The sequence below is a fragment of the Bufo bufo genome, chromosome 4, assembly GCF_905171765.1.
Source record: "Bufo bufo chromosome 4, aBufBuf1.1, whole genome shotgun sequence".
NCBI lineage: Eukaryota > Metazoa > Chordata > Amphibia > Anura > Bufonidae > Bufo > Bufo bufo.
The window spans coordinates 349,990,090-350,008,544 of record NC_053392.1 but is presented as its reverse complement, the minus strand read 5'-3'; the positions used below and the strand labels follow the sequence as shown (position 1 = coordinate 350,008,544).

Below are 18,455 nucleotides of genomic sequence, written 5' to 3'. Positions count from 1 at the left end.
ACATATAGCATATTATGCTGGTCCCCCTCATGGCCCTATGTGTCACAGTATTACTTTATTAACATCCCCTCATGTGTCCTAAACCGCGCACATAACTGTCTTTGTATGCAAAGTCTTTCTTTACTGCTGAAACAATAGCTCTCCTATTGATAAACTCCTATTGATAAAATCACCAGCCTCTGTACTCACTATGAAAGCACTGCAGCGAGTGGGCCGGCCGGCGCATGACTAGCGTCACTCAGTCAGTCACGCTCCTCCCACTTCATTAATGAAGCAGGAGCGCGACTGACTGAAGTCATGCGTCGGCTGGCTCGCTGCAGTGCATTCATAGTGAGTACAGAGGCTGGTGATTTTATCAATAGGAGTTTATCAATAGGAGAGCTATTGTTTCAGCAGTAAAGAAAGACTTTGCATACAAAGACAGTTATGTGCGTGGGGCCCGCCGCGACTTGCCTCCAGCCCCTCCACGCACTGTAACTGATGTATCGCCGGCCGCGCTGTGCAGCATAGCGGCTGGCGATACATCAGTGTCAGCCACGTAAAAAGTCAACCATCGCTTTATGAGACGCACAGTGTGTCTTATATATCGAAAAAATATTGAGTCGGCCAAATCGCCATATCGCAATCGACGATTATCGCGATACGATTGCTTTGCCAATATATCGTGCAGGCCTACTACCTAGTATTACTGAGGTAGCTTCAATGTTCTAGTGGCCTCCCAATAGGTCATCAGTATCTGATCGGTGGAGGTCTGACACCTGGGACCCCTGCCAATCAGCTGTTCGAGAAGGCAGCGGTGCTCTCAGTATTGCCACGGCCTTCTTCATCTTTCCCTAGGTCAAGTGATGACACGTTCATCAGTCACATGGTCTAAGCGCAGCTCAGCTCCATTGAAGTGAGTGGGGCAATACCAAGCACAGCCACTGTACAATGTACGGTGCTGTGCTTGGTGAGCAAGGAGAAGGCAGCGGCGCTCACAGGAGTGCCGGTGCCTTCTAAGACAGTTGATTGGCGTGGGTCCCGGGTGTGAGACCCCCATGATCAGATGATGATGATCTATTCTGAGAATAGGTCATCAGTATAAATATCTCAGAAAACCCTGTTAATATTTAGGGAAGGGAAATCTAGTCAAAATCTTAAGGGGTTGGTGGACTTTGTAACATTGTAACAACAGCATTGATAGAGCTGGACCAGATGCTGAAAATGGATGGAAAGAAGCTCCTTCCTGAGTTACTGGAGAAACATTCCAATGCTTTTCTAGGTCTGGTGACAGGCTTCTGACTTCCAAATGATTAACAATCAAAACTTGGCTCAAAAATACCACTCATAGTGTAGCTGTCCATGTGAAAAAACACTAGAAGAAGACTGACACCGCTACTGCTTTTGCTAACCTTGATACAACCAGAGTGGGAACCATTAGAAATCATGTCAGAACTCAGATGTGCGGGTAATACTTGTTGAGTCATTCAGACTCTAGCTTCTATACAGCCTGAGATAGAGAAGTTAGAAACAGCCGGCTATGATCTCAGCCAACCTAGAGGAAATAGGCAATGTGAGACGTGCTGACAAACCGCAGGGAGAGGAGAGAGGTATAGATCCCCCTTTCCTTGTACATGAGGAGGAGGAGTAACATAAACTTCTGTGAATGTTAGCAATCCCCCATTAATTTCACAACATAGTTGCCCTCTGATTGTCACATATGAGGGTCTTTTTTCCAGAAAAGGAGTGAGAAGATAAGTGCTTGCTCATCTAAACACCCCTTTGTGCCTAATTGGGCTGTTCACTGATCTCACAACCCAGATGTTCACAAGCATCTGGATTACAATGTCAAAAGTTACACAAACATCAATAAATTGTCCACATGTATCGTCCTGGCTTTGTGGTTTTTTGCCCCTCTATAAGACTGCATCCAATAACACAAGATATTTGCACATTTTTGATTGCATTTTATTTTGAATGACAGAAAAAGTTTTTTTTCTTAATGAGGCAAAACTCAAGGTATGAACAAACAGTGTCAAAAAAACACCCTGAGTGTTTTTACCTGTGCAAACTTGGCTGGTATTCATTATTGGGAAAGGTGGCAACCCTACCCCCACCCAGTCTGCCGCCTGATAGCTCAATATGTGTGTACAAGCTCCATATAAGCTGCGTTATCTGGCTCCATTGCAGTTACGCCACAGGAGCTGAGGCATGGCAGCCATAGCATGCCTCCCAACTTTTGGAAATTGCAAAGAGGGACAATGTGCGCGCATCACGGCAGTTTTTTTCATACTAGGCCACGCCTCTAACTTCACCCAAAGCATAATTACTGGAGTCCCTGCGGCAACTTTTTTCTTGCTCTTCAATGTCCATATAAATATTAGCACATAAATAATCAGATTATAGATATTTTAACCCCTTCTACCCCGGGCCAGTTTTCGCTCTTCTGCCCAGGCCATTTTTTGCAAATCTGACATGTGTAACTTTATGTGGTAATAGCTTTGGAACACTTTTACTTATCCAAACCATTCTGAGACTGTTTTCTCGTGACACATTGTACTTCATGATAGTCATAATTTGAGTCAATATATTTCACCTTTATTTGTGAAAAAATTGAAAATTTCAATTTCTCTATTTTTATAATATATAGTGATACCTCATATAATAGTTATTACTTCACAATTCCCATATGTCTACTTCATGTTTGGATAATTTTGAAAATTACATTTTATTTTTTGGGGACGTTAGAAGGCTTAGAAGTTTAGAAGCAAATCTTGAAATTTTTCTTTTTTTTTTGTAAATTCTTTATTTACTTTTTTATGCTTCAGTAAACATGAGAATCAGAATACAATCAAGTTTCAACAGATGCAAACATCTAGAATAAATTGTATAAAGATATGACTTCTAGAGTCGTGCGCACGGGGAAAGGGGGGGGGAATGGGGAAGAGGGGAGGGGGGGGGTTACCAGTATGCTATAATGAGGATGTAAAGCTTAATTGTCTAAAGGCTGTGTTCCTCTCAAGAACTCACGAACGAAAAGAACGCCATGGTGACCAGGTTTTGAGATATTTGTCTCTGGTCCTATTATTATATGCTGAGATTTCCTCAAACGTACATATTTGGTCTACCTTCTGTATCCACTCTTGGAGAGAGGGTGGGTCTGAACTCAACCAATGCAGGGGAATTAAGGATTTTGCTGCCGCAATGAGATGTGTTACCAAATTTAGTTTGGATGGTTTATAGATGTCTGTGGTTCGTGCTAGTATAATATGCTCAGGTTGTATCTTGAAATTTTTCTGTAAATTTCCAAAACCCACTTTTTAAGGACCAGTTCTGGTCTGAAGTCACTTTGTGAGGCTTACATAATAGAAACCACCCAAAAATGACCCCATTTTAGAAACTACACCCCTCAAGGTATTCAAAACTGATTTTACAAACTTTGTTAACCCTTTAGGTGCTCCACAAGAATTATTGGAAAATGGAGATGAAATTTCAGAATTTCACTTTTTTGGCAGATTTTACATTTTAATAAATTTTTTCCAGTAGCAAAGCATGGGTTAACACTACAGCCAAACAAAACTCAATATTTATTACCCTGATTCTGCGGTTTACAGAAACACACCACATGTGGTCATAAACTGCTGTATGGCCACACGGCAGGGCGCAGAAGGAAAGGAACGCCATATGGTTTTTGGAAGGCATATTTTGCTGAACTGTCCCATTTGAAGCCCCCCCTGATGCACCCCATTTTGGAAACTACATTTTGGAAACTACGGGATAAGGTGCCAGTTTTATTGGTACTATTTTGGGGTACATATGATTTTTAAATGCTCTATATTACGTTTTTTGTGAGGCAAGGTAACTAAAAAATTTATGTTTTGGCACTGTTTTTATTTTTAACAACATTCATCTGACAGGTTAAATCATGCGCTATTTTTTTAGAGCAGGTTGTTACGGACGCAATGATACCAAATATGTCTACTTTCTATGTTTGTTTGTTTCAGTTTTACATAATAAAGCATTATTGGGAAAAAAAATTATGTTTTGTATCTCCTTTTCGGAACGCCCTATTTTTTTTTATTTTTCTGCCGATCGTCTTGTGCAGGGGCTCGTTTTTTGCAGGAAGAGTTGACGTTTATATTGGTACCATTTTTGGGTACATATGATTTTTTGATCATTCATTATTACACTTTATGGGGCAAGGTGACCAAAAAATTGGTTGTTTTGGCACAGTTTTTATTTATTTATTTTTACAGCGTTTACCTGAGGGATAAGGTCATGTGACTTTTTTTATAGAGCAGATCGTTACGGACGTGGCAATACCTAATATGTCTACTTTTTCTTATTTATTTAAGTTTTACACAATAATAGCAATTTTTTTTACCCAGTTTTTATTTTTTATTTTTTAAAGTGTTCACCTGAGGGGTTAGTTCATGTGATATTTTTATAGAGCAGGTTGTTACGGGGATGGTGATACCTAATATGTCTACTTTTTTTTTTTATTTCACTTTAACACAATAATAGCAGTTTTGAAGCAAAACAAAATCATATTTTAGTGTCTCCATTGTCTGAGTGATAGCTTTTTTTTTTTTTTTTGACTGATTGTCTTAGGTAGGATATCATTTTTTGCGGGATGAGGCAACATTTTATTGATACTATTTTGTGGGACATACGCCTTTTTGATCGCTTGGTGTTGCACTTTTTGTGATGTAAGGTGACAAAAATGTTTTTTTTTTACACTGTTTTGATATTTTTTTATGGTGTTTATCGGACAAGGTGGATCATGTGATATATTTATAGAGCCGGTCGTTATGGATGCGGCGATACCTAATATGTGTTTTTTTTTTCAGTTTTTTATTATGAAATAAGGGGAAAAGGGAGTTTTTTTCTTTTTTTACTTAAAAACCTTATTAATTTTAAAAAAAAAACTTTTTTTTCTTTACTTTATTTCTGAAGTTCACTTTTGGGGGTCTGATCCCCTCTGCAATGCATTACAATACATCTGTATTGTAATGCATTGCCTGTTAGTGTATGACACCGTGTCATACAGTAAGGGCTCAGACACACGACCGTATGGCTTTTTCAGTGTTTTATGGTCTGTTTTTTACGGATCCGTTGTTCCTTTTTTTGTTTCCGTTGTGTTTCCGTTTCCTTTCTGTTTTTCCGTATGCCATATACATTATACAGTAATTACATAGAAAAAATTGGGCTGGCATAACATTTTCAATAGATGGTACCGCAAAAACGGAACAGATACGGAAGACACACGGATGCATTTCCGTATGTGTTCATTTTTTTTTGCGGACCCATTGACTTGAATGGAGCCAAGCACCGTGATTTGCGGACAAGAATAGGACATGTTCTATCTTTTCATGGTACGGAAATACTGAAACGGAATGCACACGGAGACACTTCCGTTTTTTTTGCTGAACCATTGAAATGATTGGTTCAGTATATGTACCGTATACTGAACTAAAAAAACGGCCAGTATACTGAACACAAAATACTGTAGTGTGCATGAGCCCTAACAGGTTGACTAGGACAGGGATGGGCAGACTGCGGCTCTCCAGCTGTTGTAAAACTACAAATCCCAGTATGCCCAGTCTGCCTACAGCTATCAGCCTACAGCAGGGCATGATGGGATTTCTAGTTTTACAACAGCTGGAGGGCATCGTGGGATTTGTAGTTTTACAACAGCTGGAGAGCTGCAGTTTGCCCATCCCTGGACTAGGAGACCCAGCCTGAGGCTGGATCTCTTCGGCTCCCGTAGAAGGCAGTCCCCGATGCCTTGCAAGGCATTGGGCAGCCTCTGCACGGCATCGGGCTGCCTTCTGACACATCGAGTCCCTGCAACAGCAGCGCGGGAACTCGATGCGCTCCCTCATCCGACACAAACCCCTTCTATGTCGCGGTCAGCGGCACAGAAGGGGTTAATCCGCCGGCATCGGCTTTTATAGCAATGCCGGCAGATACAGCAGGGGCTTGGCTATCAGGGAGTGGGACTACCGGGCCCCTGCAGTGATCGGGCAGGCATCTCTCCGGTGCCCGCCCGATCACCATGATGTACCATAACGTCAAACTGCGGGAACGCAGTGGCTTCCATGATGTAATAGTACATCATTTGTCGGCAAGGGGTTAAAGGGCTTCTGTCAGCCCACTAAACTGTTTTTTTTTTTGTTTACTAATAATCCCTATACTGCGAGCTCTGCATACATAAGTTAAATAATCATTTCTGTTCAGTAGAATTTGATAAAAAGCGATTTTTAAAATATGCAAATTACCTTGCTACCAGCAAGTAGGGCGGCTACTTGCTGGTAGCAGCCGCATCCTCCGATCCTAAAGACGCCCCCTCCGCATTGTGATTGACAGGGCCAGGGAACGGAATCGTTCTCTGCTGGCCCTGCCTGTTAGCAATCAAAATCTGGCGCCTGCGCTGCGGCCGTACGTATCTTCAATCTGCGCAGGCGCACTGAGAGGCGAACGCTCGCTCCTCAATGCGCATGCGCCGGGTGTAGATGTGACGTCATCGGCGCAGGCGCATTGAGGATGGAGCGGCCGAGCGAGTGGCCGTCTCTCAGTGCGCCTGCGCAGATTGAAGATAGGTACGGCCGCAGCGCAGGTGCCAGATTTTGAATGCTAACAGGCAGGGCCAGCAGAGAACGATTCCGTTCCCTGGCCCTGTCAATCACAATGTGGAGGGGGCGTCATTAGGGTTGGAGGATGCGGCTGCTACCAGCAAGTAGCCGCCCTACTTGCTGGTAGCAAGGTAATTATCGCTTTTTATCAAATTCTACTGAACAGAAATGATTATTTAACTTATGTATGCAGAGCTCGCAGTGTGGGGATTATTAGTAAACAAAAAAAAAACGGTTTAGTGGGCTGACAGAAGCCCTTTAAGGTCCAAATTGCACCAAATAATGAAGTTCTGGTCTAATATACTGGTAGAAGAAACTATACAGACACTTTAGTAAGGAGCAATTCAGTACATTTATTAATGCACATTTATGAATTAATTCTCCAGGTCAAAAAGAGGGGCATTTAAGGATCAAGGAGGGACAGAGGGACTTGGGTCAAAAAGGGGGACTGTCCCTCCAAAAAAGGGACACTTGGGCGGCATGCCATAGAAGTGCTGTAATAGCTTCCACATTTCTTGTCACTGAATACACAGATGACGTCTACAAGCTCCTTGGAATTCTGTCAGGCGACGTTTATTGACAGTAACCAATCAAATTCTCCGTACAGCCCATACGCTAGCTACCGACCAATCATGTGCCACCCACGTGTCACTATAAACAAGGAAGTACCCGGTCCCCAGCCTGGCTCAGACTCACATGACTTCGTCACGTGATCTAAACCTCGTAGGAGCCCATACATTCTAGACTTCACCGTCACTGGGGCATCTAGTTCTGTGAGCTGAGCGGTCGTTTGACAGCAGGCGGATTTTTTTAAGCGGTTGTTAATGCGTGTCTGTAATATTTTAAAACTACACTTATCTACATATGTGACTTACCAGCACAGCGTTTCCTAGGTGGAGAGCAGCCCGAAAACGAGGCTTGACCCGCGGCGGAGTGCGCATGCGCAGAAAATAGCGCGCTTAATGTGGATGTGTTCAGTAGGAGAGAGGGGATTGGGGACAGGTGACTCTGGATTTGGGTAAGTGGACGCCGGTTACCGGTCATACTATGTGTGTCGTCCTTACAGCATGTGCTACAGCATTGTAGCCATGTATAGGAGGCGTGTCAGCTTTCTGTATTACATGTCAGGGTGCAGAATGAGTAGTGAGAGTGTATGGGACCCTGCTTCATGCCAGGGGCTAGATGGGTGGGCAGTGCTGCAGTAAGAGCTTTATCGAGCAGTAGCATTCCTCCACTTAAAGGGGTTCTCCTCTAGCTAGAGCCTCTTTCAGCTAACCTGGGGACAGAAGACACTTTGAGTAGTACTTGCCCCACTGTCGTCTGGCCGCCTGATTGGCTTTGCGCTGTTCCTCTCATGTCCTGACTCCATGTGCTCCTCTTTTTTCCGTACGTGTAACTGAATAGGGAGAAAGAAGAGCACATCTGATCGCGGCGTCAGAGGAACGGGCAGTCATATGATCCCAGCTGGGATAGTGGAATCGGCGGGGTAACAGAAGGGTAAGTGCTGTTCAGAGTGTCTTCAGTCCATAGGTTATCAGCTGAAGAAGCCCTTTTAGGTACAGGCCCAGAGGGCCCTTTTAATTTAACTAAGCGTCCGCACAGAGTAGAATTGGCATGGTTGAGTGCCACGCTGGGGTACGGTTTGGCATTAGAATTGACAAGCAGTTCGCTCTTCTAGGTGAAACTGCTGGTTTTTGTTTGTCTTTTTTTTTTTTGCATAATTGTGTGCTACTTAATCATTTTGAAAACTGCACAGAACTGTTTCTGACTGCCGTCCTGGGTCTCTCCGTGTGACCCTACCCCTAGAGTTTATTCTCACAGTGTGGTCAAATAGTGAATTATTGTTGCAGTTAGTGCAAAACCACAGTGTTTAATGGTAATTACAGCAATAAACCACAATTTGAATGCACTGTGTGAATAAGGACTATGGTCCTTCCTAGTGTTGTGATTTTGGCTGCAGCAGTGACATCTGTATGTACCACACGTGTCTGCCAGTCACTGGCCTTGGAGGTATATGGTATGATTGATTGACTGCAGTGGTCACCACTACAGCCAGGAAACAAAGCCCTAGGAGAAATTGGACCTGTGGCACCGAAACAGAGGGGCTCGGGACAGTGGGTAATTTATAAAGTTACTTTTATTCAACCAGCAAGTAATTTTTTGATGGGAAATGACATCGGTGTCTCCCAAAAGATAATAAGACAATGTACAAGAGGCATTATTGTGGAAAAAACATTTCTCAGCTTTTATTTACATTTGAGCAAAAAGTGTCCAGTCCAAAATTATTCATATAATCATTAGAAAAGCCTTTATTGGCTATTACAGCAATCAAACGCTTCCTATAATTGCAGACCAGCTTTTTGAATGTCTCCACAGGTATTTTTGCCCATTCATCTTTAGCAATGAGCTCCAAATCTTTCAGGTTGGAGGGTCTTCTTGCCATCACCCTGATCTTTAGCTCCCTCCACAGATTCTCAATTGGATTCAAGTCTGGACTCTGGCTGGGCCACTCCAAAACGTTAAGGTTGTTTGATAACCATTTCTTCACCACTTTTGCTATGTGTTTTGGGTCATTGTCATGCTGAAATGTCCTCTGGTGCCCAAGGCCAAGTTTCTCTGCAGACTGCCTGATGTTGTCGTTGAGAATCCTCATGTATTGCTCTTTTTTCATGGTGCCCTTTACTGTGATTAGGTTCTCTGGTCCATTGGCTGAAACACCCCCCCAAAGCATTAGGTTCTCCACCACCATGTTTGACAGTGGGGATGGTGTTCTTTGGGTTGAAGGCTTCTCCTTTTTTACGCCAAATGAAGGAAACATCATTGTGACCAAACAATAAAATTTTTGTTTCATCTGACCATAACGCAGAAGACCAGAAGTCTTCTTTGTCCAGATGAGCTTTTGCAAAGGCCAAGCGAGCTTTTGTGTGCCTTATCTGGAGAAGTGGAACCCAGCAGTGTGCAGTGTCCGTTGGATTGTCTGCCTTGAGACATTGCCACCAGCAGCGCCCAGATTTACCAGGATGGCCTTGGTGGTGATCCTTGGATTCTTTTTCACCTCTCTAACTATCCTCCTGGCCAGCACAGGTGTCACTTTTGGCTTCCGACCACGTCCTCTGAGATTTTCCACAGTGCGGAACATCTTGTATATTTTAATAATACTTTGCACTGTAGCCACTGGAACTTGAAAACATTTAGAAATGGCCTTGTAGCGCTTTCCTGACTTGTGAGCAGCCGCAATGCGCAGCCGCAGGTCCTCACTGAGCTCATTTGTCTTAGGCCACGTCTACACGACAACATTTTGTTGCACTAATGTCGCGCGACAATTTTTATAATGGCAGTCTATGGTGTCGCACTGCAACATACTGCGACGCAACTGTTGCAGAAAATCCATTCGAGATGGATTTTTCTGCAACTGTTGCGTCGCAGTTGCAGTGAGACACCATAGACTGCCATTATAAAAATTGTCGCGCGACATTAGTGCAACAAAATGTTGCGCTGCAAATGTTGCAGTGTAGTTGTGCCCTATTTGTCGCGCGACAAATGTCGTCGTGTAGACGTAGCCTTAGCCATGACTGTCCACAAACCTACAGTGAGCTGCTTTTTTTCACCTGTTGAGTTGATTAACCCCTTAAGGACTCAGCCCTATTTCACCTTAAAAGGACTTGGCCATTTTTTGCAAATCTGACCAGTGTCACTTTAAGTGGTGATAACTTTAAAACGCTTTGACTTATCCAGGCCATTCTGAGACAGTTTTTTCGTCACATATTGTACTTCATGACGCTAGTAAAATTAAGTCAAAAAAATTCATTTTTATTTATAAAAACATACCAAATTTAGTTTCAATTTCTTTACTTCTATAATACATAGTAATACCTCCAAAAATAGTTATTACTTTACATTCCCCATATGTCTACTTCATGTTTGGATCATTTTGGGAATGATATTTTATTTTTTGGGGACGTTAGAAGGCTTAGAAGTTTAGAACCAAATCTTGAAATTTTTAAGACATTTTTAAAAACCCAATTTTTAAGGACCAGTTCAGGTCTGAAGTCACTTTATGAGGCTTACATAATAGAAACCACCCAAAAATTACCCCATTCTATAAACTACACCCCTCAAGGTATTCAAAACTGATTTTACAAACTTTGTTAACCCTTTAGGTGTTCCACAAGAATTAATGGAAAATAAAGATACAATTTCAAAATTTCACATTTTTGGCAGATTTTACCATTTTAATAATTTTTTTTTCCAGTTACAAAGCAAGGGTTAACAGCCAAACCAAACTCAATATTTATGGCCTTGATTCTGTAGTTTACAGAAACACCCCATATGTGGTCATAAACCGCTGTGCGGGCACACGGCAGGGCGGAGAAGGAAAGGAACACCATACGGTTTTTGGAAGGTAGGTTTTGCTGGACTGGTTTTTTTTGACACATGTCCCATTTGAAGCCCCCCTGATGCACCCCTAGAGTAGAAACTCCCAAAAAGTGACCCCATTTTAGAAACTACGGGATAGGGTGGCAGTATTGCTGGTACTAGTTTAGGGTACATATGATTTTTGGTTGCTCTGTATTACACTTTTTGTGAGGCAAGGTAACAAGAAATAGCTGTTTTTTATTTTTTGTTATTTACAACATTCGACAGGTTAGATCATGTGATATTTTTTATAGACCAGGTTGTCACGGACGCTGCGATACCTAATATGTATACTTTTTTTTTTATTTATGTAAGTTTTACACAATGATTTCATTTTTGAAGCAAAAAAAAATCATGTTTTAGTGTCTCCATATTCTGAGAGCCATAGTTTTTTCATTTTTTGGGCGATTATCTTAGGTAGGGTCTAATTTTTTGCGGGATGAGATGACTGATTGGCACTATTTTGGGGTGCATATGACTTTTTGATCGCTTGCTATTACACTTTTTGAGATGTAAGGTGACAAAAAATGGTTTATTTAGCACACTTTTTTCATTTTTTATTTTTAACGGTGTTCATTTGAGGGGTTAGGTCATGTGATATGTTTATAGAGCCCGTCGATACGGACACGGCGATACCTAATATGTATACTTCTTTCTTTTTTTTTTTACCAATTTTTTTTAACTTTATTTGGGGAAAATGATGTTTTTATTTATTTTTACTTAAAACTTAAACATTTTTTGGGGGGAAACTTTATTTTTTCCATTTTTTTTTTTTCACTTTATATTTTGTCCCACTTTGGGGCTTGAACTTTTGGGGGTCTAATCCCCTTTACAATGCATTCCAATACTTCTGTATTGGAATGCATTGGCTGTATGAGTAATACTGTGTGTATTACTCGTACAGCTTCCGGCCTCTGAGATCCAGGGGGCTGGATCTCACAGGCACGTCACAGAAAGGCAGCGGCGATGCCTCAGGAAGGCATCGCGCTGCCTTCCATGCCATCGGGTCCCCCCCACAGCCCCATGGGGACCCGATACCACCACCGCCGCCGCACCAGGTAAAAGCCAGCTGAATTGACCTGCGGTTTGCAGCGATCGCCGATGCGTGGGGGGTCACATCCAGTTGCGATTAACCCGCGCCGCGATGCAGTTTTAAAGTTAGGACGTACCGGTACGTCCTGGGTCCTTAAGGACTCGGCAAACATGGCGTATCGGTACGTCCTAAGTCCCTAAGGGGTTAAAATAGCTGTTCCCAATTAATCAGGGTAATTAGGATGCTTTAGAACAGCTTGGACTATTTGGAATGGTATAGACCTTTTGATTTTTCCCACAGACTGTGACAGTTTGTGAGGGGTATGAATAATTTTGGACTGGACACTTTTTGCTCAAATGTAAATAAAAGCAGAGAAATGTTTTTCCATTTCATCCACCATGACGGCCCACATTGAGATTGACCCTTGACCTCTGTAGGGGCAGGAACACATAGAGAGTTTAAATTCCCCCCACCCCTCCACCTCCTCAGTGCTTTCCTGCCCCTACAGGGGCCAACATGTAGAGAGAGCCCTCCTTCCTGGAGGGTAGTAGCTTTATTCTGTTACAGGAATCTCCTGCTGGCCTCCCACGGCAGGGGCTAAGGCTGGCCAGCTTGGAGCAACAAGGACCCTCGTCTTAGCTTATGCTGAGGCCTGCGGTCCTTCCCTACCTCAGACTTCCTTCCCTCTTCTGGGTAATAGTCGGGGGTGCCGGCTTCACAAGGCGCCTCGCGCGCGGCGCTTGGCGTCCTTCCTTACAGGTGACCGGCAGGAGGAGTGGTGCGGCGCATGAAGCGCATTAAGGGCGGGCCGGGCGGCGCATGTACCTTTTTCTACAAGCTGGTGCGGCGCAGGCTTACGCTGTCAGTCGGGGCGCTGCTTGATGACGTCAGACGCCGGGACAAGAATTTAAAAAGAGCGCGGTTGTCAGCCTTTGACTGCTGCACCGCGATGTCTGAAGCACCTACTCCTCGCCAGGAAGGATCTGACCCTTCGGCCATCAGTACAGTGAGTCCCCTCTGGGGGGAAATTGTATTTTTAATTTTACTTCTGTTACAATTCTAAATACGGTATATCTGGTTGCTTCCTCCAGGGCAGCAAAGAATCTAAAACTAAAGCAAAGCTCTCAAAGTGCTGTGCATGCTCAAGAAGGTTACCTGAAAATTACAAAAAGAGGCTGTGCAAGCCTTGTACTGCCGAAATATGGAAGGAAGAGCAACCAGATATTCTGTCCAAAATAAAAACTTTTATTACGGACGAAATCAGATCTTCTTTGGCCACTATGTCTGTTCCCGCTAGTGTCCCCAACCCTCCCAAGAAACGCAAACTGTCGGTCGTCTCCTCATCTGAGGGCGAGGATGTAGAGGAAGCTTCCGTCACATCTAGACAGATTCCTGCTGAGGACCCCTTGTCCGAGGGGGAAATTTTGGAGGAGGACAAAAAATATTTTTTCTCCACAGACGAGATGGAGGATTTACTCAGAGCAGTCAGGTCCACAATGGGAATCGAGGATACCCCTAGACCCCGGACCGTTCAAGATGAAATGTTTGGCGGCCTTAGATCCAAGACTTCCATCGTCTTTCCTATAAACGAGAATATACGGGAAATGATAATGGAGGAGTGGGCAGATCCTGAGAAGAGATTAGGTGTCCCCAAGGAGTTCAGGAACCGACTCTGCTTTGACCCAGCAGAAAGCAAAATATATAATCAGACCCCCAAAGTCGACATACAGGTGGCTAAGGTTGTAAAGAAAACCGCTCTTCCTTTTGAGGATTCCTCCCAATTGGGTGATCCAATGGACAGAAAAGCAGACGGGCTCCGAAAAAGATCCTGGGAATCAGCAATGTTTGGAGTAAAAGCAAACATTGCAGCAACTTCAGTAGCCAGGGCTATGTATATATGGCTGGGGGAGTTGGACGAACACCTAAAAAATAAGACCCCAAGAGAAGAAATCAGGGAGTCTATTCCACTCCTTCGTTCCGCCACAGCATTCTTAGCGGATGCCTCCGCGGAATCCATCCGCTTCTCAGCCAAAGACGCTGCTCTCTCTAACGCAGCCAGGCGAGCATTATGGATGAAAGCATGGTCAGGGGACAAGGCATCCAAAGCCAAACTCTGTTCTATCCCATTTTCTGGGGAGTTTGTCTTTGGTCCCACTCTAGATAAAATTCTAGAGGGAGCGGCGGATAAGAAAAAGGGATTTCCGGAGGACAAGGAGTCTAGAAAGAAGCCCTTTCGTCAGTTCCAGCCCCAGCAGAGGTCCTACAGGAGGAAAGAAAAAAATGGCAGATGGAGCTATCCCAAAGGGGGAAGAGGGAGAGGCTTCATCCTCAATCCCCAAAACCGACAAAATAAACAGCAATGACGCCAGAGTAGGGGGGAGATTGAAGGGGTTTTTACCATCTTGGGAGCAGATCACCTCAAATCCCTGGGTTCTAAACGTAGTCTCTCAAGGCTACAAGATAGAATTCACATCAATCCCCCCAAGAAGATTCTGCATCTCATCCCAGAACAAAACAGAGCTTCCAAAAATATGGCAGGGCGTCCGAGACCTCTTTAGATCTAGGGGTAATTCAGAGGGTCCCGCAAATAGAACAAAGGAGAGGCTTCTACTCCAACCTCTTCCTAGTAAAGAAACCAGACCAATCCCTGCGAACCATCATAAACCTAAAACCTCTAAACAGATCCATCTTATACAGGAAATTCAGGATGGAAACCATCACATCCACTATTCCCCTAATACAGAAAGGAGCGTTTATGTCGTCAATCGACCTCAAAGACGCATACTACCATATCCCTATTCATCATCTTTCTCAAAAGTACTTAAGATTCTCCCTAAAAGGGCCGGACGGCTTGATCCACCATTTTCAATATGTCGCCCTCCCTTTCGGCATCTCCTCGGCCCCCAGGGTCTTCACAAAGGTGGTAGTGGAAATGGTGGCCTATCTTCGTCAGGAAGGTATAACAATTATCCCATACCTAGACGACTTCCTTATTCTTGGCAATACAGAAGCCGAACATCTGTCTGCAACTCGGAGATTCTCAGAGTTCCTAGAAAGTCTGGGTTGGATCATAAATATAAAAAAATCCACGCTGATTCCATCCAGAAGAATAAGATTCCTAGGCGTAGAACTGGACTCAGCCCTGTTAAAGACCTTTCTCCCCCAGGACAAAACAGTGGCATTAATAGAGAAGATCCGAATGTTTCAGAGTTCTCACAGATGCTCCATCAGACGGTCCATGAGTCTTCTCGGAAGTCTAACTGCCTGCATCCCCTCGGTTGCCTGGTGCCAAAGCCACACAAGGGTAATCCAGAGTTGGATCCTAAGTGTATGGGATGGAAGACAGATAAACCTAGACAAAGATGTATGGATTCCTCAGTCCGTAAAATCAGATCTAAGCTGGTGGAAAGAAAGAAGACGACTGCTTGGAGGTCTACAGTGGCGGAACTACCCGGCCGTTCAGGTAATAACAGACGCAAGTCTTGAAGGCTGGGGAGCAAAAATAGGAGACCACCTTCTACAGGGTACTTGGCCAGAAGACATAAGAAAAAGATCCTCCAATTACAGAGAGCTGTACGCTGTCCTCGAAGCATTAACAAAAGGAGAGGACCTACTGAGGGGTCATCATTTAAAAATTCTATCCGACAATACCACAACTGTGGCATACCTACGACACCAAGGAGGGACAAGGTCACGCCTGTTGGGTGCTGTAGCAATGAGAATCTTCTCCTGGGCAGAAGAGAACACCCTGTCGCTCTCCGCCATCCATTTAAAGGGCTGCGAAAACACAGTAGCAGACTACCTGAGCAGGGAAAAAATAGATCCAGGGGAATGGTCCCTAAACCGAAATATCTTCCAGAGGATCTCAAAAAGATGGGGTCATCCGGAAGTAGACTTATTCGCTTCAAGAAAAAATACGCAGGTAGAATGCTTTTGCTCCCTAAACCAGGAGGACGGCCCGTGGGCAATAGACGCCCTATCAATTCAGTGGAGTTGGAGACTAGCTTATGCATTTCCCCCGATACCACTATTACCGCGAGTCATCCAGAAGCTTCTAGGAGAACCAACTACTCTCATCCTAATAGCCCCCCTATGGCCAAAGAGGAGCTGGTTCTCTACTCTAAAACAGCTATCGCTGGAGGATCCCTGGGAAATTCCTTTTCAGAGAGACATCTTAGTCCAGGGCCCACTTCTGCATCCAGACCCAGGAATCTTCAGACTGGCAGCCTGGATCCTGAGAGCGAAACCTTAAAGAACAGAGGCCTGTCAGATAAGGTGATTCTCACGCTCAAGGCCAGTAGGAAAAAAGTGACATCTTCCATCTATTTAAAGATATGGAAAAGATACTGTTCTTGGTTAGGAATTGATCACCCGGACACCTCCTCTCCTCCCATCAACAAGATTCTGGACTTCCTCCAGAGCGGCCTGGAATTAGGTCTGAGACCTAGTACTCTGAAAGTACAAATATCAGCCCTCAGTACCTTCTACGACTGCAGCTTAGCCAATCACAGATGGGTCAGGAGATTTATTAAAGCAGCTTCAAGGTTAAGACCCACCCTTAAATCTAGAGCTCCAACTTGGGACTTGAACATCGTCCTAGAAGGCCTAACAAAGCCTCCGTTTGTACCGTTATCAGAGATCTCCTTAAAACACCTTTCTCTGAAGACTGCTTTCCTGATAGCAATTACTTCAGCCAGACGTATTGGAGAACTTCAGGCCCTCTCCTGCAGGGAACCATATCTCCAAATTTGTAATGATCACATCCGCCTAACGCTCGACCCTGGGTTCCTCCCTAAAGTAGTCTCCTCCTTCCACCAGGAACAGGAAATTTTTCTACCTTCTATCACTAGGTCCGAAGTTGCAGGGTCTGGTGATAACATGTATCTCTTAGACGTTAAGGATACAGTAATTCAATACCTGGAGGCTACCAGGGCTCTTAGGATAGATAATAATCTACTAGTTCAGTTCTCTGGAAAAAATAAAGGGAAGAAGCTAGCCAAATCCTCCATAGCTAGATGGATCAGGTCCACCATCGAGTGTTGCTACAGGATACAGGGCAAGCCCAGTCCCGGCAATATTAAAGCCCACTCCACTAGGGCCACTGCCTCCTCTTGGGCTGAAAAAAGAGGCGTCTCACTAGACCAGATTTGTAGGGCCGCAACCTGGGCTAGCACAAACACCTTTTGTAAGACACTATCGCCTTAATCTTCCGGACTCGAATGAGGCTCTTTTTGGTCGGAAGATTATACAGGCCATATCCCCACCCATGTAGTCATTTGATACATCTCAATGTGGGCCGTCATGGTGGATGAAATGGAAAAACCGCAATTAGACTTACCGGTAATTCCGTTTCCTTGAATCCACCATGACGGCCCCGTACTATTCCCATCCCAAAAAAAACCAAAAACACACATATCATATATGTAATAAAAAAAAAAAAAAAAAAAAAATATATATATATATATATATATATATATATATATATATATATATATATATATATATATATATATATATATATATATTACGAGTTTAAGGGTATGAATCAATATCTTTTACTCTTTTCCACCTTTCGGATAATTTGTAAAGCACTGAGGAGGTGGAGGGGTGGGGGGAATTTAAACTCTCTATGTGTTCCTGCCCCTACAGAGGTCAAGGGTCAATCTCAATGTGGGCCATCATGGTGGATTCAAGGAAACGGAATTACCGGTAAGTCTAATTGCGTTTTTTTTTTTTTTTTTTCCACAATAATGCCTCTTGTACATTCTCTTATTATCTTTTGGGAGACACATGTCATTTCCCGTCGAAAAATTACTTGCTGGTTGAATAAAAGTAACTAAGTCAAAATTTGCCAGGGGTATGAATAATTATGGGCAGCACTGTATCTTACTTGCATTTTTATTTTTATTTGGACAGCTCCTTTAAAGGGGTTGTCTACTGACTATTCTCGTCTGCAATATTGACAAGAATAGGACGCATTCTATAATTTGTGGAATGGCCACACGGATCCGAAATAAAATCCAGAATCAGATCGCACATGGATGAAAAATAGTTGTCTGCATGAGGCCCAAAGCCTATGGCATGAGGACTAGGTGAGAGAACAGTTCACCACATGTATATTGTGCCCCTAGTAATAAATCTCACCCACTGCGCTGTGTCCATGAGTCTAGCTGTGTGTGTGTGTGTGTATGTATGTATGTATGTGTGTATGTATGTATGTATTAGGGGTGCACCGAAATGAAAATTCTGGTCCGAAACCGAAAATTCAGGATGCCCTTGACCGAAAACCGAAACCGAAACTGCCTTTTTGCCCAAATACTTTTAAAATACTTTTTTTTTTAATGATTTTATTAATAATTCTTTTTCATGAATGAAATTCATCTGTGGGTGGC

The 18,455-nt window shown here is 43.5% G+C and overlaps 1 protein-coding gene across 2 annotated transcripts in view; it reads left to right on the top strand.

The window, feature by feature from the left end:
• Positions 1-7,366: 7,366 nt before the first annotated feature.
• The window catches only part of MCM9 (minichromosome maintenance 9 homologous recombination repair factor), a 129,656-nt gene continuing 118,567 nt past the window's right edge, over positions 7,367-18,455 (top strand). For both annotated transcript variants that reach the window (XM_040428928.1, XM_040428927.1), the window contains exon 1: positions 7,367-7,632. Coding sequence is in view for 1 of the 2 variants with exons in the window: in XM_040428927.1 (XP_040284861.1) it covers positions 7,577-7,632 (56 nt within the window). In the remaining variant the exon portion in view is untranslated. The remainder of the gene's footprint in view (positions 7,633-18,455) is intronic.